At 44.7% G+C, this 23,133-nt stretch overlaps 1 protein-coding gene across 3 annotated transcripts; it reads left to right on the top strand.

Moving 5' to 3' along the window:
• Positions 1-804: 804 nt before the first annotated feature.
• Positions 805-21,961, top strand: baz2a (bromodomain adjacent to zinc finger domain, 2A). 3 transcript variants are annotated; one of them, XM_030054995.1, is made up of 30 exons: positions 805-872; positions 2,252-2,375; positions 2,595-3,485; positions 4,633-6,849; positions 7,020-7,280; positions 7,381-7,776; positions 7,883-7,943; positions 10,614-10,722; positions 10,890-10,991; positions 11,146-11,368; positions 11,460-11,521; positions 11,613-11,678; positions 11,786-12,175; positions 12,634-12,888; positions 12,986-13,200; positions 13,305-13,379; positions 13,497-13,671; positions 13,756-13,818; positions 13,905-14,049; positions 14,147-14,778; positions 15,488-15,857; positions 16,129-16,284; positions 16,427-16,587; positions 17,013-17,078; positions 17,225-17,508; positions 17,984-18,119; positions 18,269-18,415; positions 18,613-18,866; positions 19,546-19,689; positions 19,833-19,992. In XM_030054995.1, exons 2-30 carry the CDS (start codon positions 2,252-2,254, stop codon positions 19,990-19,992), a joined length of 8,340 nt encoding a protein of 2,779 aa, XP_029910855.1. In that variant the 5' UTR covers positions 805-872. The 3 variants fall into 3 exon arrangements, with proteins under 3 accessions (XP_029910855.1, XP_029910857.1, XP_029910856.1); XM_030054997.1 differs by having other exon boundaries at positions 811-979; positions 19,833-21,961; XM_030054996.1 differs by lacking the exon at positions 805-872 and adding an exon at positions 1,057-1,159.
• Positions 21,962-23,133: the final 1,172 nt, after the last annotated feature.

Genomic DNA, 23,133 nt, shown 5'->3' with positions numbered 1-23,133 from the left:
AAAAGAAAGAAAGAAAACAAGTATCATGCCCATGCCTGACATTTCTAGCCTCTCAGTAACTAAACAAAAAACAAGCAGACAACTATGTCATGTAGACGTAGTTTGGCTGTGATTTGTTTTTCTGTCTTTTCTGCCTGTGTAAAGAATATGCTCTCTGGTGATAACTGATCGTGTTAATAAGCAATGATAGTCTATCACTGTCATCAGCCATGGGAATAACACACTTTCATCCCCAAATTAGATATTCATCATATGGAAACAATCATCTACCTGTATCTTTCACATCCCTGGCGAAGTATAGGCTTCTTATTATAATCAAAGTTATAACTAATTTAAAACTAAGGGGCCGTCATAAAATCAGGGTCGTCTTTTATGCGGGTCAATATGGTAGTCTTTTTTTTTTTTTTTTTAACTTCATACTAAAAAAGGCAAACGATAGATTTACAGCCCTTTAGTTTCTTTCAAAATTGTTTACGTTTTTTCTGAATGATACCGACGTAATTCTCCTAAATTGGCAGATTAGTTTTGATACAATTAATAATTTCACGATGTCAAGTATAGTTTATTTTACGATGCACTGGATTGTATAATGATTGGTCTGCCTATTATTTTAAGACTCTCCCTTGTCTACAGCTGGTTGACTATTGTCACTTGATCGCTGATAGTTATGGTCGCAACAACGTGAATAACATAATTATTACTGTTAATAAAACCTAATCTGTTTGTGAGGACTTTTCTTGTGAAGTGTGATAGAGATTTTTTCCACCGGATGTGCGCCGGGTTATTGTTGTGACTTGACACTATTCGCTCTGTTCTGTGATCATGGCTGCACTGGACCACACCAGCCATGTTTGCTAATTTAAAACCCAAAGGTTAGCGAATAGTTGTTTATTATTTATCCCTGTGTTATCTCCACTGGTATATCCGCTAACTCGAAGGTTTAGAGGCATCGGCGCCTTTGAAATCCAAGGATCGAAAGGTTAGACAGCTTTAATTGAAATATCGGCGAAACTTTTGAGGGTGGTAGTGTGGGAGGATGATGCTCTGCAAAATTTCTGTCGGTGTGTGCGGCGTAAACAATGTAACTTCATCTGGCTGCTAGCTAACGTTAGCCCGTGAACAAAAGGAGCACGCCTCCAACCGTAACAGGCGAGCCTAAGTAAGTTACAGTCGAAATCAGTAGAGGGGCTTCAATTTATTTTCATCCACGGCTCTCCCCCTTTGTGATGTGCATCATGATTTCCAACCAGCGTGGTTGCGGTACCTGCTACCTGGCTGTTATTAGCTAGCCTCTCAGCAGAAGTGCCTGGCTCCGGGCTCAGGATGCGATCAGTTAGCCGTCTCGCTAGCTAACGTCTGTTAGCTAACTTCTGTTGGGTTGATTGAAGCTAAATAACCTTGGAGCCAACGCGTGGGATACTTTGGCCCGATATTTTACGCTGAAATAAATAGCCACTCCAGTCACCGAGCAAGCTGGACTCAACTTGAGTATTTTGTATTTCAGTTGCTAGCACAACTGAGTACCAAGACTTGGAAGTGAATTGTTTGTTAGAGAACGCAGCTAGCGAGTTGGCTAAAGCGGCGCCAGCTTTTTCAAGGCCTTATTGAATTTAGGGAATGAAGTCGTGCTAGCATGGCAACATTTATTATTTCTGGCTAGTTTATGGAATTATAAAAGAGTGAGTGGTACAGTAACATAATGCCCCTAGGTTCAAGTTGATGTGAGAAATTCCTCATGGGCGACTCCTTGGCTTTGTTATTTTGCCAGAGGTAACGGCTTTTTGCTATTTGTGTGGCCCTTCCAGGGCCGTGCGTTCATCACGGGAGATGGCAGATATGGTTCCTGTTAGCAGAGCCTCATCAGCGGTAATGATGAGCCTCTATCGCACCACTCGGGTTATCCATTAAGGCTTGCCAGGGCCTGGCAACTGCTGAGCCAGTTGCGACATTTTGACGGTTGTTGTTGGGATGAATTGATGCTCACACAAGCTGCCATTGCCCCAAACATGCAGGATATAAGCTACTTGGCGTCATAAACAGTATTGCGCGTGTTATATAACGTCGCCTGTATTCAGAACTCTAGAGGGGGAAAAAAAAGAGAAACTTTGTCTCATCTGACTTGTACATATGCGTCGTAGCTTGGTTCATAGTTGTATGATGTTAGAAGTCCTTTATTTATTTATTTTTTTACTGAGTATTTGAGTATTTCCAGTAAAGAGTATTTATTTACTTAGTTGTTCTTTTATTACAGATGGAGGCAAATAACCATTTCAACTATGGCACCCACTCCTCGGCAAACTCAGGACTGAAACTCTCCTCAGGGGATTCTCTCTATACTAACGGGTCCTCCATGAGTTTTCCTCAGCAGGGGAAGAGTAAGTATTTGTCAGCTTTTAAGGTTGTATCAGAAAGCAAAAAAATGCCTCAATAATATGCTCTTTTCTGTATTAACAGACTTCCTTCCCTCACATCTTCACTCTTTAATTTAATATTTTGATTTATTCTGGCATATCCATAAACACTGTCTGATAATGTCCTGTTTTATTTTGTAAAAATCCATATATTAATTCAAGTAATGGCTTTATGTCTAACAGATATGAATGGCGAAATGAATGTGAATGGCGTCACTACTGTACTTGGGTCCGGTGTGCCTGGTTCCCACCCACCAACTGCTCCTTACCCACACATGACCAACCACCACCAGAGTGGCATGGGTTATGACTACCTATGGGGAGGACAGCCTCAGTATGGCCCAGGCATGAGCCCCTCTCCTGGGCACGGGATGCACCAGAAGCAGCCTCCACCTGGGATGATGCAGCCTCAGTCATCACAGCACCACTACCAGGGTCATGGACAGTACCAACTAAATGGGGGCATAGGGAGCTCCCACCAGCCTCCTGTGGCAGGCCCACCGAACATGCCGCTGACTGGGAGTCAGTACTGGAACAGGAATAACCCCGGCCCTCAGCAAATGGGCTATAATTCCCACAGTATGTATGGGGCGTACCAGAGTCAGGTGCACCCTGGGATTACACCGTCACAGCATCACCAGCAGCAGTCCCTGCAGCCACCCCCACACCAACAGTCACAGCAGCATCTCCACCACCACCCGCATCATCACCACCAGCAGCACCAGCAACCTCAGCATTACGGCATGATGCCCAATGGAATGCCATACTACCAGCATCAGCCCCAGCCCCAGCACCCGCCCCTGCCTTCTCCTCAACCGCAACCCGCACCACAGTCTCAGTCCCAAGGCCAGGGTCAGATGATGCCCCCAGTTGCCCAGAATTTTACTCCTCCACGTGGCAGCCCACAGCACCACAACTTAGGCAGAGGGGGCACTGGAAGCCCGCTCCCTATGGGGATATCTTCAGTACCAATGATGTCACCATCAACAGTGCAGGATAGTGGGTCACCCCAGGGCCACAGCAGGGAAAGAAGCCCTCACGCTGGCAATGTGGGAATGTCTACTGTCATGCAAGGTGAATTATTTATTTATTTATGTATTTATTTTACATTTAATTTTTTTTTATTTTATTAATTTATTTTCTGACTTATTTCTTACCTGTGTCTGTAAAAAGAATTTTGGTGTCACATTTCATCTTTGCATTGATTAGAGTAATATGGACTTAATTTCTACTATATGCTTTAAAGCTTCACAAAAGTTTCAGATTGATTTGACTCATATGAGATGAAAGCCATGACTTATGCTTGACTGATACTGGTAATTTTTCTGTTTCTCATCAATTAAGAAATCTCTCCTCTATCTAACATTACCTTCTTAAATAGGACAAATATCACACAAAGTGTGGTTTGAATGCAGCCAGTGTCTCTTTTCTTTGGCCATACTTAGCATGTTCACCCTGGCTGGTGGTCATGTTGAACCACAACATCATTGTGTTCTAAAATGAGGTCAAAGTTATCTGCATGACATTCATTTTATGAAATATTTTTTGGTTGTATAGAAAACAGGTCACTGATTATACTCCCCTGGCCATTTTTGCTTAATAAGATTTGTTGTCTCATCTAGTCGTTTGTCCAACTTTCACCACTGAACACCATCTGGTAATTAACTAGTATGCCCTGATGGGTCAGTACCAGGGTTTAACCAGCAGGATGCACTGTTAGTGCTAAACTGGACGGTCATTAACTGCACTGGTGTGTCCCGTCTTTGCTGTACCAAAAAAAGGGTGAAACCAAACCAGTGGAAAAGTTAATCCGGACCGTTGTGCGGTGATACAGAACCTTTTGAAAATTGTTTGTTCTGGCTTCTTTTGCTCTCTCTCTACATTGAATGTTTAGCTCACTCAACCACCACTGCTTTTTCTTCATCCCTCTCTCTCTTTGCAGTCTAATGTGTGCCAATTTTTTGCTAAAGTCATTGTGTGGATTGGGATTGTGCTTGGTGAACTTAATAACTTATTAACTTGATTAATTCTCTCACCGTCTCTTTTTTTTCTTTTTTATAATCTCAGAATATTTACAGCTTTACTCAAAATTCACTAACTGGGTGACCATAGCATGCTGCAATATGTCTCCACCCTGAAGCCATAATAATGAAATGCTTTCCAACTTATAAAAAAGGTTTAGTCTTTTCTCATTATTATTGTTCGTGCTCTACTTTTTCAGGGCACATGAGTGAATCTTTCAAAGAGGTGGATACAAACTATAATGGCATGGAAAGGGCCCCTGTTGCCCAGAGGCTGCCAAAAAGTGAGAGCTACCAGCCTAAACCTCCTGTGCCTCATATGGGGCCTACAAGTGATTATCGTCAGCACTCTGAGCAGCCAGCAGCCCAGCGTCCAGAAATGATTACATCAGTGAGGGATCCTGCAATGAATGCACCTCCACACTCCATGTCGTCTCATCTCTCAGTGTCTGCATCTTCTGCAGCAGTTTCAACATCTCTAGCCAAGGCGCCAACTCCACCTCGGGTCTCTACAGCTCCCGCTTCCTCTGTGTCTCCCATATCTGCCCCAGGACCCCCTATTGTTTCATCCCCTGCTGTTGTATCTACTCCACCACGGATATCAACACCTCCCAGTTTGTCCTCTGCTCCATCTCCAGCTGCTCCTCCCAGACTTTCGTCACCTCCCCTAATGGTGCAAGGCCTCAGGCCCCCTGCGTCTGTGAGTCAAATCTCCCCTGCTGGATCCACACATCTGCCAGTGGGATCCCCCTCTTCCTCTGTGTCTGCATCACCTCAAAAGTTATCTGCACCTCCACTTGTGAGCGACAGTGTGTCCAGGTCTACAACAGTTACTTCAGTTCCTTCTGTCTCTACTTCTCCATTAGAGTCTGTGTCTCATCAGACCAAATCAACATCATCTCCCATTGTCTCTGGGCCTCCTACAACAGCCTCCACTCCTGCCAAAGTATCTGCCCCTTCTTACTCAGTCTCTGCACCTATGTCTGCTCTTCAGCAGATGGTCCAAGGGTCCAGGCCACCTCCTCTGACGTCTTGCCTCCCAGATGCATCTGGAGCTCAGCATGAAAGGTCTGGACCCCCATCATTAGTGTCTGTTGCTTCATCAGTATCTGTCACATCATTTACTGCAAATTCTTCATCAGCTGTTGTGACTCCATCCCAGATGCCAGTATCTGGACCTTCAACCTCAGCACCACCTGGCTCTTGTTTTTCAACATCTGCACCTCCCACATTAGTATCCAGGCCTCTCTCATTTGGCAGCACCCCTTGTGAATCACTGCCCACATCCCAGCATCAGACACCATATACTCCAACAGCAGACTCTGCTCTTCCCACTGCATCTGCAGTATCCCTAGAATCTGGGGTGGTGAAGTTACCCTTCCTGGCAGGCCATGAGAGTCCTGCAGCTCGACCTCTGTCTACCCTACCTCTTCTAACCACTCAAGCCCCCAGGACTGCACCAATATCCACGCCCCCTGCCTTGGTGCCTGTGCCTCCTGCAATGGTTACATCTCAAGTGGTCCAAAACTCTGCTGTGTCCCAACTTCCCCTTCCCAACACCACTCCTCCACAAGCGCTGAAACCGTTGTCTCCTGAGCCAGAGCATCATGGTGACAGGGGTGACACAAAAGACTCGACCACTCCAGTTGTAAAACCAGAGGAACGTCTCCCTCAGACTGAATTGGGCACAGCAAAAAGACCGCAAAACGTGGAAGCTACTGAGACTCTTATTTCTGAAACGCACTCACACAAATCCCTCATGGACCCTCCTGGGACTTTGCCATTTCCAGAGAAACCCCTGCAGACTTCAGTTTCTGCTGATCAAAAGGCCAACAACAAACTGACAGATTCTGAAAAGCCCCGTGAGCAAAGCAGTTTAAGTGACACCTGTGAGGCAGAAGACTCTGTTGTGGAGCGGACTCCAGTCACAGAGTCCGAACAGCTCCATAGCACCAGGGTAGATGATGTGACTGAGGATGAAACTTTAAGTGACTTATCACACAATGCTTCTCAATTTGATGGCAGTTCCGCACTTGACAGCACCTCTAAAGTTGTTAGCTCGGGAATGGAAGACATCTCTCATATGGACGACGACAGCTCATGTGTGGATGACTCCACTCATTTTGACAGCAGCTATCACATGGGAGAAGACACTTCCCAGTTTGACGGCACTTCCCACGCAGAAGAGGAACCACCTAACATGTGTGACACCACCAGGGACAGCAGCTCCTCCATGAAAGACTCCATGGATGACACATTGGACAGCACCCAAGCCAGGGAAGCCTCGGAGGCAGAGGAGACTAAGGACAGTTGCCGAAGCATGCTTTTGTCTTCCCTGAACGACACCTCCCAGATAGAAGAGTCCCATGTTAAGTCAACTGATGAGTCCATCTCGCACTCAGTTAGCCTGCCTCAAGGTACATTTTTTTTCTTCCTCTCCTTAAAAAATGTATTTTCCTTTAAGTGTTGCTTTTGTTTTTACCAAATAGATATGTTCCCAATACAAATTGCAGCTATTCCTGATTCCCCCCCCCCCATAAATTAATGTTAGTTGTGTTAAATTAATGTTTGTTTTGCCTTTGAATAGAGTCTGAAGCAGAATGGGAATCCAAGGGCTGTGATATACCAGACTCAGCTGGGCCCATTAAGGTTGGTCCAAACGAGACAGTGACTCATCCGAGTTTCATGATGCGAGATGAAAACGTCACAGCCCTCAGTGCCCCAGCAGAGAGCCCCACTGTACCCCCTCCCCAACCAGAAACTGACAACATTGTGTCAGCGACTGGAGAGAAGATGAAAACCCCAGGGAAACCACGGAAACCTCGAGCTCCAAAGACCTCTACTCCAGGTATTTCATATTTCAAAGTCACCAACATGTCTTAGTTTCAATTAATTGTATAATGCAGAGTGTTTTGAAAAGGTCTTCCTTTCTCTCCTCCTTCTTCAAGCCCCTGAGCAGGTGCCCCGGAAGCCAAGGGTTCGAACTCCAAAGGTGGAGAAGATAAAGAACCTTGAGGAAGCAGACAATAAGGAAGAGGATGGAGCTAAGGCAAAAGGAGCTGGCAGAAGGAGGAAGAAACCTCTCAAAGCAGATGTTAAAGAAACATCAGATGTGTGTGGAGAGGCAGGGCCTCCCACAGAGGAGGAAGATCCAATCGCAGCCATCATTGAAGCAGTTTTGGCCAGTGCTACAGGGACAAACACAGCAGCTGAGAAACCCAAGAGGCCCAAAAAGGTCAAGAAACAAGGCCAAGAAGGAAATGTGGCAAAAATGCCTAAAGTGGATGGTGAAAGAAAAGCTAATGATGCCGATGACAATGATGAAGATGATGGTTCTACAGCAGGTAATAAGGGCATTAAGGGATTTTTGTGCAACAAATGAGAAATAATATAAGAATTTAATTTTTATAGTAAAATGCTAATTCTTGGTGTGTGAACATCCTCTAACAGGCGAATCCAACAGACGGAGGGTCGCAACAGAGGAGCAGGTCCAGTTTCCTCTGCTGCACGGGTAATGATGCCTTTCACTGATTATTGAGAACTGGGACAAAATGGGTCTTAATTTGGAAAAAAGAAAACACATTTAAAGAAACACACTAGGAAATTAAACCAGATCTGTTGATAGAACATGTTGTCAGCTGCCAACAATCCTGATCCTACCTCCGATCAGGATTCTCAGAATCTTCTTATGCCCCATAGTTACAGATAAGAAAAAATACTGATTTATAGATTTATTACAACACCTCTATTACGTCAAAAAACAAAAACTAAAATATAATCACATCCAACAACAAAAAGCATAGTTGAGAGAGGAATACTGTAATAGATGAACACTATTGGCGCAAAAAAATGGCATTAAATAAAAGGGCATTTATTTAAACTCAGAAGTCCATTTGATGGAGGTGGTGGAGAGTAATTGCAGCAGGTATGTTAAGTAAATTAATCACTCAGTCAATTCGTCTTCATCACAAACATGTAAAACTTCATGTAACAAATACTAGAGAAAATCTCACACAAACTGAGCTGTTTTGACCTTTTAAAAGTGATAAACAGTCAGGCTTGTTTTTTTAAAGAACTATCTGGGAGAGCCAGGTTCTTACTCAAAAAGTAAATATAATGAAGTCCAAAATAAAATTCTGTTCTGCTTTTGGTTGTCCAGTTATCTTTTGGCTTTGGTTAACAGACATACAGTCATGGACGAAAGTATTGGCACCCCTGGAATTTTTCCAGAAAATGCACCATTTCTCCCAGAAATTGTTGTAAGTACAAATGTTTTTGGTATACACATGTTTATTTCCTTTATGTGCATTGGAACAACACAAAAAGTCAAATTTGACATCATTTTACACAAAATTCCAAAAATGGACAGGATAAAATTATTGGCACCCTTTTTAAAACTGTTGGTAAATAATTTTATTTCAAGCACGTGATGCTCGTTAAAACTCACCTGTGGCAAGCAACAGATGCTGGCAAAATAGAAACCACACCTGAAGCCAGTTAGAATGTATAAAAGTTGACTCAACCTTTGTGTTGTGTGCCTGTGTTTGTCACACCAAGCATGGAGAAGAGAAAGAAGAGCCCAGAGTTGTCTGAGGTCTTAAGAAGTAAAATTGTGGAAAAATATGAACAATCTCAAGATTTAGTTTATAACCCATGGAACTGTGGCTAATCTCCCTGCATGTGGACGGAAGAGAAAAATTGACAAAAGAATGCAATGCCGGATAGTTTGAATAGCTGATAAACATCCTCATTCAACTTCCAGCAGGACAACAACCCGAAACATACCTCAAAAAACAACAAGAAATGGTTGGAGACAAAGAGCTGGAGAGTTCTGAAGTAATGAGTCCGGATCTAAATCCTATTGAACACCTATGGAGAGATGTCAGAATTGATGTTGCAAGAAGGCACCCTTCAAATCTGAGAGAGCTGGAGCAGTTTGCAAAAGAAGAATGGTCCAAAATTCCAGTTGAGAGGTGTAAGAAGCTTGTTGATGGTTATAGGAAGTGATTGGTTTCAGTTATTTTTTCCAAAGGGTATGCAACCAAATATTAAGTTGAGGGTGCCAACAGTTCTCCAGCCCATTTTTTGAGTTTTGTGTAAAATGATGTAAAATTTGGCTTTTTTCTTCTGCTTTTTTTTGTTGTTCCAATGCACATAAAGGAAATAAACATGTATACCAAAAACATTTGTAATTGCAACAATTTCTGGGAGAAATGATGTATTTTCTGGAAAAATTCCAGGGATGCCAATACTTTTGTCCATGACTGTACATCAAACCACTTAATAAGGAAACAAAGTGTATCTGTTATGTTTATGCAGAAAATATCTTGAAAATTTACCATAGTCACAAATGATTTTCAAGCCACCATAAGAGATGCCTCGGAGACATGTGTCAACACCATCAAACAGGAAACCTGATGTCTTCTGATGCCTGATGGTGTTGACAAAATTTCACATATTTGCATATCTTCCATGCGCTCAACATAGAAACCATTGTTTTCCCTCTTTTGCTGGCTGCCTCTGGGCCCTACTTAAAATGCATAAATGTAGGTTAGATTTTGAAACAGATTTTTCTACTATAATGAGATGGAGTTGGCATATCATGATTTTGATAGCAGTAATATCAATATGTCTATGTTATCAAAGCAGTAGCAATGTAAGGGGAGCATGCATGCTGCTAATGGGATGCTTTGCAGGCATGATCATGTGAACGGTGATTCACACATGCATTTTTGGACATGCACATTCTGTGTACATAAGTGATAATTACTACATTTTCATGGTTAGGTGGTGTTCATGAACAAGTTGTTTCACAGGCACTGTGTCAACATGTAATCACACAATTAACAAAAAATATAAGATGAATGGAGGGTTTGTCCAAATCGCCATTAAATGCTTCTCCTCAGTTGTAATATGGTATTGTCAATAAGAACAGAACTCTCATTTTTCCCATGTCTCAAAAACTAGTGCTTGTATTTATTCTGTCTTGGCTTAAGTCTTTCTAATTAGCCTGAGACCACCTGCAGCCATCTCTTTGAACTCGGATAAACCTGTGCAACATTCATCTTTTAATATTAAACCTCAGGGTTTTTTTTTGTTTGCAGTGGTGGTACTGTGTTTTCAGACCTCAGTGGGTGTGACAGGAAATATGAATGGTTTTTTCTTCTGACTTCAACTGCAGTTGGAGGAGAGAAATTCGTGTGAAGAAGATGGAGAACCGCATGAAGGGCGAGACATGGTATTACACCCCCTGTGGGAGGAGGATGAAGCAATTTCCAGAAATCATCAAGGTACATGATCACGGTTATAACACTGCAATACAGAAGACCCTCAGCCTCTTACAAGTCACAGACCTTTCCCACAAAAAGCCTGTAAAGATGTTGTTTTTTGTGTATAAACAGTGGCCATTTCATTCTTGCTCTTCCCTGTTCTGCCATCTTCTGATTGCTTCCCTCAGTACTTGAAGAGACACCAGGACAGTGTGGTCACTAGGGAACACTTCAGCTTCAGCCCACGTATGCCTGTAGGAGACTTCTATGAAGAGAGAGAAACTCCTGAGGTCTGTCTCTTTGGCCATACCATACTGCTCAATGAATTTCAGTAAACCATTGTTTTCAGCAAGGAATTTGGTTGCAAACTATATATAAACTCATAGCGTGAAAAATATGTCACAAATCCAGAAGACACCCTTCTTTCCTTATGATTTGTTACAGGGCATGAAGTGGGTCCTCTTGGCTAATGAGGAGGTCCCTTCTATCATCATGGCTATAACTGGTCGGCGCGGTCGACCTCCAAACCCAGACAAAGAGAAGCCCCGCAGGGCTCGTGGCCCGAGGGGAAGGCAGGCTCGACGCCCGGGCAGACCTCCCAAACCTAAGATGGTCGACCTGCTCAGCAAAGGTGATGCCAAGATGTTAAAGAGACTGGAGGCCAAGGGTGAGTAGATGAAGTTTGGGATAGGTTTGCTGGGTTTGCTTGACCGTGGGCTTGTACTAGTGGCTAATTGTGTGTTTTTCTTTTTTTATAGAATCACTAACAGACGAAGATAAGGAGAAACTTGCAAAAATAATCAAGAAAATGAAGAGGAAGGTATGTCACACAGGGACTCCTTCCATCATTTTGTGATGTTGCACTGTCAATGCTGCTCAAATCTCATTCTAATTTTACTATCCTCTTTTAGGCAAGAATGAAAAGGAAGGAGGAGGCCAAAATTAAGAAGATGAAAGAGGAGAAAAAGAAAGCTAAGGTAAATGGACAAAAAAATTAAATACAGGATGACTCATCAGCTATATAATCATCAACACCACCTGTTCCTCACCACCATCTGTTCTTTGGTTCCCTCTGCTTGAAAAGGAGCAAGAGGCCAAGGACCAGGAGGTGAAGGCTGAACCAGCAGACCCGACAACCTTGCAGACCCCACAGCCTGCAGAACAATCTGCTGCGGAGCCCAAGAAGCCCGGCCGCAGAAAAAGGGTAAAGGTTGAAGCTCCTCCACCAGTACAGCAGACAGATGAGGAGAGGATAGCCCAGGGCAAGAGGGTCCTTGGGGCTCGGAGTAAAGCCAAGGCTTTGGCTAAGGCTCAGGCAGAGGCAGAGGCTGCGGCCCAGGCTGCCCTGGCAGCTAAGAGGGCAGCAGAGCGACGGGTGCAGGCCCAGAGACGTCTGGAGGAGAGGAAGAGGCAGCAGATGATCGCAGAGGAGCTGAAGAAGCCCACAGAGGACATGTGCCTCACCGACCACAAAGTGAGTTTTGTTGCTCAAACCATTTTTCTTAAAGGGATATGGATGTTTGTTAAAAAAATTGTCCTGTACATGGCACTTGTCACAATATAAAGCCATAGAAAGTCACACACCCACATCAGTTGCTTTTGTAGGCACGTTTTGAATGTTGACAATTTCAGTTTCAGTCATCTCCCCATTCACTCTGTTTTTCACAAACTGAGGCTCAAAAACAAACAAATATAAAGAAGGCTGAAACTTTTAATGCACTTTAATGCATTTTTTATCCAAAAAAATCGTTATGGGGGGATGACTGCTATGCCTGTGCAGAAGTCTTAAATTTCCTTTATATTGAAGTTAAGAATAAAATTGGATAAATGTTCAAACAATCACAAACCTATGACTTCTTTTAATTCTCCTACAAAGGCACTGATTCAGTTTTCATCAGGATGATCATGACCTTTGAATTTTCCACCCACCAGCCTCTCCCAGAGCTGTCTCGTATCCCAGGCGTGGTTCTCTCTGGCACGGCTTTTGCACATTGCCTGGCTGTAGTTGAGTTCCTTCACGGGTATGGAAAGGTGCTGGGCCTCAATACACCCAAAGATGTGCCCACCCTTGCAACCCTGCAGGAGGGCCTGCTTGGCCTGGGCGATAGCCAAGGCGAGGTGCAGGACCTGCTGCTGAGGCTGCTGGAGGCTGCACTGCATGACCCAGGCCTGCCATCCTATTACCAGGTGCGTGATATACTTTGTGATAACACTTGCTCCATTCGTACTATTCCAACAAACTGAAAAGCTTTTAATTACATTTCCTTCCCGTTTCTGCCTCTAGTCTGTAAAGATCCTAGGGGAGAAACTGGTGGACCTGGAGCTCACCCGGAGCACAGTTTCAGAGGGACTTCGGATCTTCCTGGAATCTCATGGTTACGAGACAGAGGTGTGCAACACGCTGAGGACCAAAATGTTTCACGCCCTGCCACCCGACACCAAGGCAGCCATCCTAGGTTTTCTGGTTGAAGAGCTCAACGGCAGCAATATCGTGACCAGGTCAGAACAAGAGCTTATATTTTTATTGTGCGGGTTACTTTTGGTTCTGCAAGCTTGTTACTACTACAGTGCTGTTACATCACTTTATATATTATACATTTCAGTGACATTGACAACACACTGGAGAACATGGCAACTTACAGGAAGAACAAGTGGATCATAGAGGGGAAACTGCGCAAGTAAGACCACTTGTTTTCTCTTCAGATAAAGGGAAAATTAGTAGAGCTGTTGTGCATCTATTCTTGTCAAAGCATAGATTCATGTTGTCCCTTAACTGTTTGTTCTCTTCCTGCCAGACTGAAGGCAGCACTGGCACGGCGTACAGGACGCTCTGAGGAGGAGCTGTGTTTTGAGGAGAGGCGGCGCAGTGCCAGGGTGGCCGAGGAAGAGAACCTCAGTCTGGAGGAGAGTGGCCATGTCCTTGAGAGAGGCAGCCGCCGCGTGCGCAAGGAAGAGCCCAAACTCAGCGATGTAAGTGTCTGTTGTGTTGAATGTATCTGCGTTTTTTGTCGTTTGAGATTGTTCCTGCATTTCATTTTATCGTCTCTTCCACAGAATGACAGCCCTACCAATGCCAGCATTCCAGAGCTTGAAAGGCAAATAGATAAGCTAACCAAAGTAAGCCTGATGCAAAACAGACACTGCTTTATAGATTTTTTGTGGTTTTACATTTTTAAGACTCCTCCCTCTTATGATCTCCACAGCGGCAGGTGTTTTTCCGCAAAAAGCTGCTGCAATCATCCCATTCCATGCGGGCTATATTGCTGGGCCAGGATCGGTTCCGGCGTAGATACCTGGCTCTACCTCACCTTGGAGGAATTCTTGTTGAGGGACCAGAAGAACTTTTGAGTGAGTCAGAATGCACTGGAAAGTAATCCATCTCTTCTCCAATTTCTTGACTTGATCATGTTACAATTTTTTTTTTTGTTCCATCTCTGTCTCACAGCCTCAGGAGATGTCCTTGTGGCTGAGGTGCCCATCACCCTCCTCAAGAAAGAGCCCAAAGTTGAGGAGGTCCCCACACCCACCACGCCCCCTCCTCCACCCCTCCCTTCCTCTCCTTCCTCTGCTCCCCCTGCTCCCCCTGCCCCGGCCCAAGTCCTCTCTCCAGAGGAGGATCCCCTCCCTGGCACCGCATCACTCATGAGCCGGCAGAGAGGCCGTGGACGCCCACGCAAAATCAAGCCGGAAGTGGAGCTTCATCTCCGCACGGCCAAGATCCGCCGCCGGCGTCGTAGCAGTGCCAGGTCCGGGGGTGAAGACGGGCCGGGCTCCCCGACCAGCAGCACACATGACCTCACACAGGCCGCCTTCCAGAGTTGGCTCAGTCAGTCACAGGAAACGCTGGCCAACGGCACAAGTTCAGCATCAGGGGAAGCTCCAGAGGGAAATCATCCTGAGGAAAGTGTGAAGGAGATGGCAGAGAAGCAGGGACAGTGGTTCAACCTGCTGCCCAAACAGCCGTGTGACTCAAACTCTCTGACTGAGCCTCAGATGCCTACCTCACCCAGCACACCTCCTAAACTCCTCCCTCAGATTCCAAGCACACTGCCTGCTCTCGCTGCTCCACTCATGCAGGTATAGCCCAATGAATATAAGATTAGTTATCCTCTAAATGTGTGACTAGTCGACTAAATGATTAAATGGATCTGCTCTTGCTAGCCCCCCCACCCCCTCCCCACCCAAATTAGCACCATACCACCCTGTCTTTTACTTCTTTCTTGATTTATCTGCCCCCAGTCAGTGTACTCCGAGTGTTTACAGTGCAGTTTCACTTGCTTTAGGAAGTCTTCTGGAACAAGTATAAATATGTTGAAGCATGGCAGATCAGTCCACTAGGATTCTTGCTTGTCAGCACAGAAACACTAGCCAGTTAAACTATTGTTGTTACCATCAATGTTATTACAAATCCCACCAGAGTGGGATTTAGGATTATAGTTGGGTGAGGGCTTTTTTTCTGACCAGTCACAGAGCTTGTGGCCGCATCTTGTAGAGAAAGCTGGAGGATACATAATAATGAAGCCACTCAGGCAAGCAAAGAAAAATGGCACCTGCAGCGTTTAAAGAAAGATATGGTTTTGGTAATATTAGATAAATCATTTCAAATGGCTTTTATGTCCACACAATCTTTTTTCCCTGACCATATTTGTTCTTATAGATCGAAATATACTCAGGTTGGACTGTGTCTAGTCGTGTAATGGGGTAGAAAACATATTTTTAACCATCAGTGAAATTTTCAGTCTCATGTGGTGTACATGCTAATCAGCAATCTCTCTCCACTCCCTAGTCGGACCCACTCCTACCTGGTCTGTCTCCTGCTGACCCAATGGGCCCAGCACCACTGCAGGATGTTCCCACAGCACCCACGACACCTGCGGCTCCCACCAGTGCAGTTGGACCCGCACAAGGGGGTGTCCCTTGTACTGTTCCTCTTCCTCCTCCTTTTCTACCTGCTCCAGTCCCTCCTGCCGCACCCGCTCCCGCCACCCCTGCCAGGCCAGGCCGCAGGCGGAGGAGAGGCAGCAGAGGCAGCAGTCCCGCCCGCAGAGGGGCACGAGGCGCTGCAGCCAAGCGACGCGGCCGCCCTCCCAATACTGTGTTCCAGGAGCTGGAGCAGCAGTACTTCACACAGCTGGTGGTCAAGCCCATTCCTGCATGTAAGCTTCCTTAACAGTGTCTGGTTTACGAGAGTGTTAAAGCTATTGAGCTGAGGTGATCAGTATGTGACAGTGTTTCCTCGACATTCTCTGAAGAATTATATTTGAAGAAGCCCCAACACACAACTACGAAAAGATCCAGTACAGGAAATGTATAGTTATTAGGTGGTGCACTCAGTGTTTTGTGGAATGTCTTATTCTGTTCAGGATATCATTCTGTTCTAGAGAGTCTGTTTAGTTGTGATGTGTAACACTAATGTTTGTTTTCCAGTGATGGTGCGTGGCTGGTGGTGGATCCAGGAGCCAGAGGAGCTGTACACCACCTTACAGGCCCTCCATCCAAGAGGCATCAGGGAGAGGGTGCTCCACAAACACTTGGCCAAACACATGGAAAGCCTGGCTGAGATGTGCACCAAACCCATCAATGGTGAGTGTTACTGGTAAACAGAATGTCACCGTCATGGTACACTGTCAAAGTTACTTTGACAGGGTTTTTTTTTTATTTGAGCTCTTTCCATTTTCTTCCTCTCTTCTCCTTATAATTGTTCTCTCCTGTTCCCTCCCACTAGACCCTATATTCCAGATGAAGGTGGAGGAGGGCGATGCCTTAATGGAGGCCTTGCAGCAGCCCTGGCACGTACAGGAGAAGGCCATGGAGTCCGACATCAGCGCTCTTCAGTGGGTGGAGGACCTAGAGCAACGGGTCATTGCTGCTGATCTCCATCTGAAGGTGAGAAACCACTCTTATTAATCCTGGATACCAAGTGAACTCCAGTGATGCCAGTTGAAAAAACAGCTACAGCATTTGAGTTGAATTTGAAAGTTTGAATTTGTTTTCAAACTGTAAACTAGTAAAATGTGTTTTTTTGTTGCTTGTTTTATCATTTTTTTAAGGTTGTTGTAACACATGGGAACTTAGGGTATCATCTATCCAAGGTTGCAGTTACAGTAAATGCCCAAATGGGGGCGAAAGTGGCTTGTGCTGAACCCATTTGTTCATGGGACAGTGTCCCATATGCAGCACTTTGAAACACAAAATTGGCAAGTGACAAAAATATATTCACTATTTGTGTGTGTGTGTGTGTGTGTGTGTGTGTGTGTGTGTGTGTGTGTGTGTGTGTGTGTGTGTGTGTGTGTGTTTTTTTTTCCCTTAAGGCTGCTCCTCAGAGTATAAAGAGTGATTCTGATGCTAACACAGATGCACCGGTGGCAGAATTTCAGGTAAAATAAAAACATACTCAGTAAAACAATTCCTCCCAGCAGTGCAAAGTTGAGAAAATTGCAGGTAACTTAATCAGTCACTTCTTAACTATCGTACCCAGCAATATTTAAACTCCCCTTTTCGTTTCCACCATCTTCCCTCTTAGCCCTACACAGTCCCAGAGCCAGACTCCACACGCGACGACCTCCAGTACTACGAACACGATACGGATCCTCGTGATGACTGGATTGTGCGGACCAAGAAGGAATGGTCCGACCTTCCGCGTATCGCCACCCACCCACTGGACCTGGCCGTGCTGCGGCTTGCGAACCTGGAGAGGAACATTGAACGGCGCTACCTGAAAGAGCCGCTCTGGAACCCGGCTGAGGTGATGCGTCTCGCTCCCCTCACTCCCACCCCTGGAGAAGAGCTTCCCATGGACGTCATGAGGTGAGGGAGACAGGCCAGCATTGGGCCACAGGGGTGAACTGTTGTATCAGCCATACATCTTTTAGTTTATATTTATTCTTTGATCAAAACATTTAGATATTTCAGTTGTCATGTTTTTGGTGCTTGGTAATATGGTTGAAGTAAATATAAATTTACTCACTAAGGATTTTTTTCATTATTGATATTTATCATGTAAAGTCACATTAAATAATCAAATTAATGTTCACCACACTGAACTGAACTGAATTGTAGTTCAATGTCAAACAGAACTCTAACAATTTCTACTAATATTCTTTGAAATGCTTTTGCTTAATTTTGTCAGTTTTTAAAGAAAAATTGCTTGAAATCATCAGTTTAAATCATAATGTGATTCTACAGAAAAATGACAAATATAGTACTGAGTTTTTACCCAGGCCTATTTTTTTTATGTAACATAAAATTCACTTGCTCTTGTTTCACTCCTCTTTTGTTCCAGTTTGGAAAGTGAGATCACCCCTCGGCTACGGACATGGAGGCAGGCTCTAGACCGCTGCCGTAGCGCCCCCCAGCTCTGTCTGTGTTTACTTCAGCTAGAGAAGGCTATTGCTTGGGAGAGATCTGTGGTTAAAGTGGTAAGGGGCTTCACATCTTCCTGTTTAGACCAGATTTTCTTTGGCCCAGTTACGCTGGCTAAATTGGGAACATGTCAGTATCAAGTGCCAAGTCTTGTTTTGTTGTCACGTCCATCCATTAACAGTACTTCTCTGGTTCATGTGTCCAGACTTGCCAGGTTTGCAAGAAAGGAGACAACGACGAGTACCTTCTGCTGTGTGACAGCTGTGATCGCGGCTGCCACATGTACTGCCTGAGGCCCAAGGTCACCCAGGTGCCAGAGGGAGACTGGTTTTGTCCCACCTGCGTTGCCCTGGTGAGGACTCTTCATTAATGTCATACCACACTGAGAAACAATCTCCAACCATCTTGTAAAGAGGGAAAACTAGAGCTCTTTAAAATCTGAGAGTGCATTTCAGCAGCAGCAGTTTCTGTTAGGAAATTGCCTCCTCAGCAATTTCTCCTATTTGGCTCAATCAGCCACCTTAGCCTGTTATTTCCTGTGTCTGGCAGGAGGAAGGCGAGTCTCAGCTCAGCCAGCGCTCGTGTAAAAAGCGCACCAGGATGAAGAAGAGGAGATACGAGGATGACAGCTCTGACGAAGACACAATACCGCGACGTGGCGTTGGCGTGACAACACGGCACAAGGACGCACCGGTACCGTCGTCATCCTCCCGATACTCTGGAGACGGAGGGAGCAGCACATATTCACCAGCTAAACGTCGTCGCATGACCACCCGCAACCAGCCTGACCTCACCTACTGCGAGTGAGTCCTGCCTGCATCACATCGGCTTCACCAGAAAGAGATCCCTGACTAGTTACATTCATTTTGAACGACTGTTATGAGTGTTTTAGAGTTTATCTAAATTCTGGTACTGTTTGAATGGGACACGGTCAGTGATGTAGGACCCAGCTTCAAGCTATCGGTCGCTTTGTGATCATGATGACTAACAGTAACAAATCTAGGGTTACCATGTCAGTTTGGTACTTTGTCAAAGATAATAATAATAATAACAATGTTAATGAGAGATGATAATAGTAATCAGAATAAGAAGGCAAGGCAAGCAAAGTTTATTTATATAGCACAATTCAACAAGGTAATTCACAGTGCTTTACAGAGACATTAAAAGCAACAAGACACAATTTAAAACAATAAAAACAGTCAATATAAAAGGGAAATAGAAATTTAGAATGATAGCGAAAATAAAATACAGTAACATAAAATAACATCACCCCTGCGGCTCCTTGCCACCAAAAAGTGAACTAGACAAAATTTGAGTTTAATTTCAAAACCGGCTCTGTCAGAGAAGAAGAAGAATAGATATTTATTGTCTGCCACATTCTTTGCATTGTAAATTTGTTGTTTAGGACACAGTTTAAGATACTGTCAGAGTGTTTTAGGCTGCCCAGCTCAGTGTTGACTGTGTTATTCTGTCTCCTGCCAGGATCATCCTAATGGAGATGGAGGCTCACGCAGATGCCTGGCCGTTCCTTGAACCTGTAAACCCCCGGCTGGTGCCAGGCTACCGCCGTATCATCAAGAACCCCATGGACTTCCTCACCATGAGAGAGCGACTGCTACAGGGAGGGTAAGGCTCATTCACAACATCGCTCCTTTCATTATTCCTGAATTTTATTACCTTTCATGCAAGATATTGAACTCCAGCTTGTGTCTGCATCTAACAGTTTCACCTACATCCGCCTTTTCTCTCCCGTCACCCCCCTCTCCCAGGTACTGCAGCTGTGAGGAGTTTGCGGCCGACGCCCAGCTTGTCTTTAACAACTGTGAGCTCTTCAACGAGGACACATCGGAGGTGGGCATGGCCGGACACTCTATGAGGCGTTTCTTCGAGAGCCGCTGGGCGGAGTTCTATGAGAATAAGGACAAATAGGAGCCTGTGATGTTCCTCCTGAGGGTGGGGACCATAGACTGATGGCGCCTGCACCGTCCATTTATTACTCTCTCCATTACTACTAAGACTGTCTGGAGACTCCTGTATTCTTACATGTAAGAATAGGTATATATGTATAGATTTTGGTTATTTGTCTGTTATTGTTTCCTCTGTTGGCCTAACATTTCTAAGGCCCAAGCCCTCCTGGCTTGAACTTGTACTCATTCCCCACCACACAGAGGGCAGACGTGTCTCAGCCCACCTCCCCCCCTCCCCTCTGTCTTTCTCCAGCCTCGGCTCTGCACCTCGTCGCCTCTGTGGGATTTATCTGTCAGGTCCATTCACAAGCCCCCTGTCACAGCAGGGCCGTCGGTCTAGGCCTGCCATGGTGTGATGACAGGGCCCGGCCCTGGGTGTTGTGGCTCTCACACTGTCATGTTTAAGGTCAGGGGCTGATCACACTATTGCAGCCTCACTGCTGCATACCGGACCTGCTTGGCCCCCCTTGACGACAACGGATCAAAACTCTTTACAGACTCCGAGCTTGGGCCATTTCTTACCTGTTCAATGGAAATGTAATGTAATGTGGTCTTATGCCTAGAAGTAATTTTTTTGCTCAATATATTTTTATTATATATTCTATATATATATACATATATATATATATATAAAGATTACAATAGCTGGAATTATTTAATAGCAATAGCTTGTAGTGAATGTGTACAGATTACATTATAGAGATGTCTAGATGATTTATGAAAAGGCCAGTTAAAACAAATTAAAAGGAACCGGTTTCTCCTTGGACTGTCACGAGTAGACATTGTATAACCTCCACTTAAACTCTTGCACGCACACAGACACACTGTTTTTCACCCGTACACACTTACACAAACATACACACAATTTCACTCACTCACACACACACCCTCTGCTGCTGTGTGAAAGACACTGGTTTCTGAAACTGGAGGATTTAGTGTTTGTCAGTCAAGCTTTAGACTCTTGTATTTCACTGTCCCCCTTGTTAAGAATACATAATCACAACGATCCAGTAGTGCTAGATAGCTACACATGATCGCATGACCAGCGTCACAGACCATGTGAATAGAACTGAAACGATGCTACCATCATTTTAACCCCTGTTAATTTATCTATAATCTGTTTCCAATACAGGGCTTTTACTGTAATTTTTGCTAGTTTATGCTATAATCTGTAAATGGAAGTCAAGTCTGTGAAAAAAAAAATGCCTCATGAGTATCTGACAAGACGTGTTGTTTGCAGCTTCAAGCAAAGACTTGTAAAGAACTACATTTTCCACATCAAATTGACCAATGTTGAAAACGCCACTCTTCAATTCTGTTTGTGTGTAACTAGTCTGACCAGGCGGAAGAGATCTGAAGGTGGTTATGTGGGAGAGGAAACTCTTCTCATGTTCAAGGCCAGAATCGCCAAGCAGCTCTGGCACTGAAGTCGCATTTCTGCCGGGTTTTGTTCTGTCTAACATTCCTTTTTGGATTGTTTTTTTTTTTTTTAAGAAGTGGTTTTTAATTTTTATTTTTGTGCTGTATGAGGGCCAATGTACATGATTCACGGCATGGGCGGTGTGCTATGAAGGCGACAGGACGACTCCACAACTTGGGTTTTATTTAAGATAGTTTCTTACACTGAACTCAAAAAAATCCGTTAATAGGAAATACATTTTGATGTTCCTTGTTACATTGAAAGGGACAGCCGTTTTTTCAAAAAAGAAAAAAAAAAGACATTAAAATAAAAACCAAATGTGGTGTTACGTGAATTTTTAATAATGTACAGTTTTGGTGACTTTAAATTTGTTCCTTTCTATATTTTTAGGACCAATTTATCATTTTTAAGAGGAGGTATTACAAGACTATGTTGTATTAAGGTGATGTAACACGTGTGCATCTGTAGAATGTACTGTGAGTTGAATAAAAACCACATCTAGTAGAGAGTATCATTTGTCAGTGCGTCTTCTATGTTTTTCTCCCCCTCTTTGGTCTCATATCTACCATCTTAACTCACTGATTGACCTCATAACACAAGTTTATTGTGTCTGATTTGGCTCAAGGATCAACATTTGGTATTTGCGGTGTCGGTGGTTATGACTCAAGACGAGTAATGCTTAACTCAAGCCTCATAATTACAGCTTGTAGCATGTTTGCAAATATGAAACATAATAGTGTCGGAAAAAATATTTACCAGATGACACTGCAACATTTTCCGCTAATTGTTCAACGGCTGTTGCAGTAAATTTGAATAAACCGACAACAAACACCACACAACTGCAACCCTGTCAAAACACCTCATTTATTGACAGATCTCACACATGCATTCATGGTCGCACGATACCTTTTTAAGTGTACATCACAGGACAAACACGGCACAATGTGTCGCGTGGAAGCTCGCGGAAGGAGCGCGGAGCTGTGACGGAGACGTGCCGCACTGAAAAAGCTGCCGGGGTGGGGCTCTGCAGCACCCTGGAGAGTCCTGTCTGAGGCACATGCTGCTGGGAAGGCCCTGCCATCACTGCCAGCTGCTCTGCTGTGACGGGGCCTCGACATGAGAGTGAAATGCACATACATCCCCTGTCGATCGGGGCTTCTAAGGGAAATCTAGATGCATCTGATCCCAAAAGACCTGGACAGGCTGATGATACATAGACACACGGGAAAAAAAAATGGATATGCCGACTGTCAGGGTACCTCTCATCCCCTCTCCCTTTACCTCTCTCACTCTCAAACCCCTTAGCTGGCACTTTGTGAGTGTGTGCGCGCGCGTGTGTGTGAGTGATTTTGTGTCAGTGTCAGCACTCTGAGAGGAGGGGGGCAGAAAACTCCCCACGCCAGCGGGTTCCACTGCGCCCCCCACCCGTCCCGCTCCACACAGTTGGGCTTAGCTCCACAAAAGGGGGGATAACAGTTTAACAGTTGCCGTGAAGGGGGGGTGGTAATCCACGGCATAATGGGGCACGCCAATGCTCCCCGCAACCAGTTCATTCTGGACTCGCTCTGCCAGGTTGAGGGCCCCTGACGCCTGGAGGGTCAGGAGACTTGATTAGGACGCTGCCACCCACCTGTTCCCCAAACATCTCCACATCACCCAGGCCTTGTCTCCATTTTACTGTGA

The sequence above is a fragment of the Myripristis murdjan genome, chromosome 7 (assembly GCF_902150065.1).
Source record: "Myripristis murdjan chromosome 7, fMyrMur1.1, whole genome shotgun sequence".
Lineage (NCBI taxonomy): Eukaryota > Metazoa > Chordata > Actinopteri > Holocentriformes > Holocentridae > Myripristis > Myripristis murdjan.
Note: the sequence above shows the minus strand (reverse complement) of the source record. Positions and strands in the feature narration are given on the sequence as shown.

What these genes read in the sequence shown, in the direction of transcription:
- baz2a (XM_030054997.1), top strand. Translation starts at nt 2,252, where the DNA reads ATGGAGGCAAATAACCATTTCAACTATGGCACCCACTCCTCGGCAAAC. An exon ending in TCCAAAGACCTCTACTCCAG is followed by an intron (nt 7,281 to 7,380) that starts GTATTTCATATT and finishes TCCTTCTTCAAG; the next exon opens with CCCCTGAGCAGGTGCCCCGG. An exon ending in ATAGAGGGGAAACTGCGCAA is followed by an intron (nt 13,380 to 13,496) that starts GTAAGACCACTT and finishes TCTTCCTGCCAG; the next exon opens with ACTGAAGGCAGCACTGGCAC.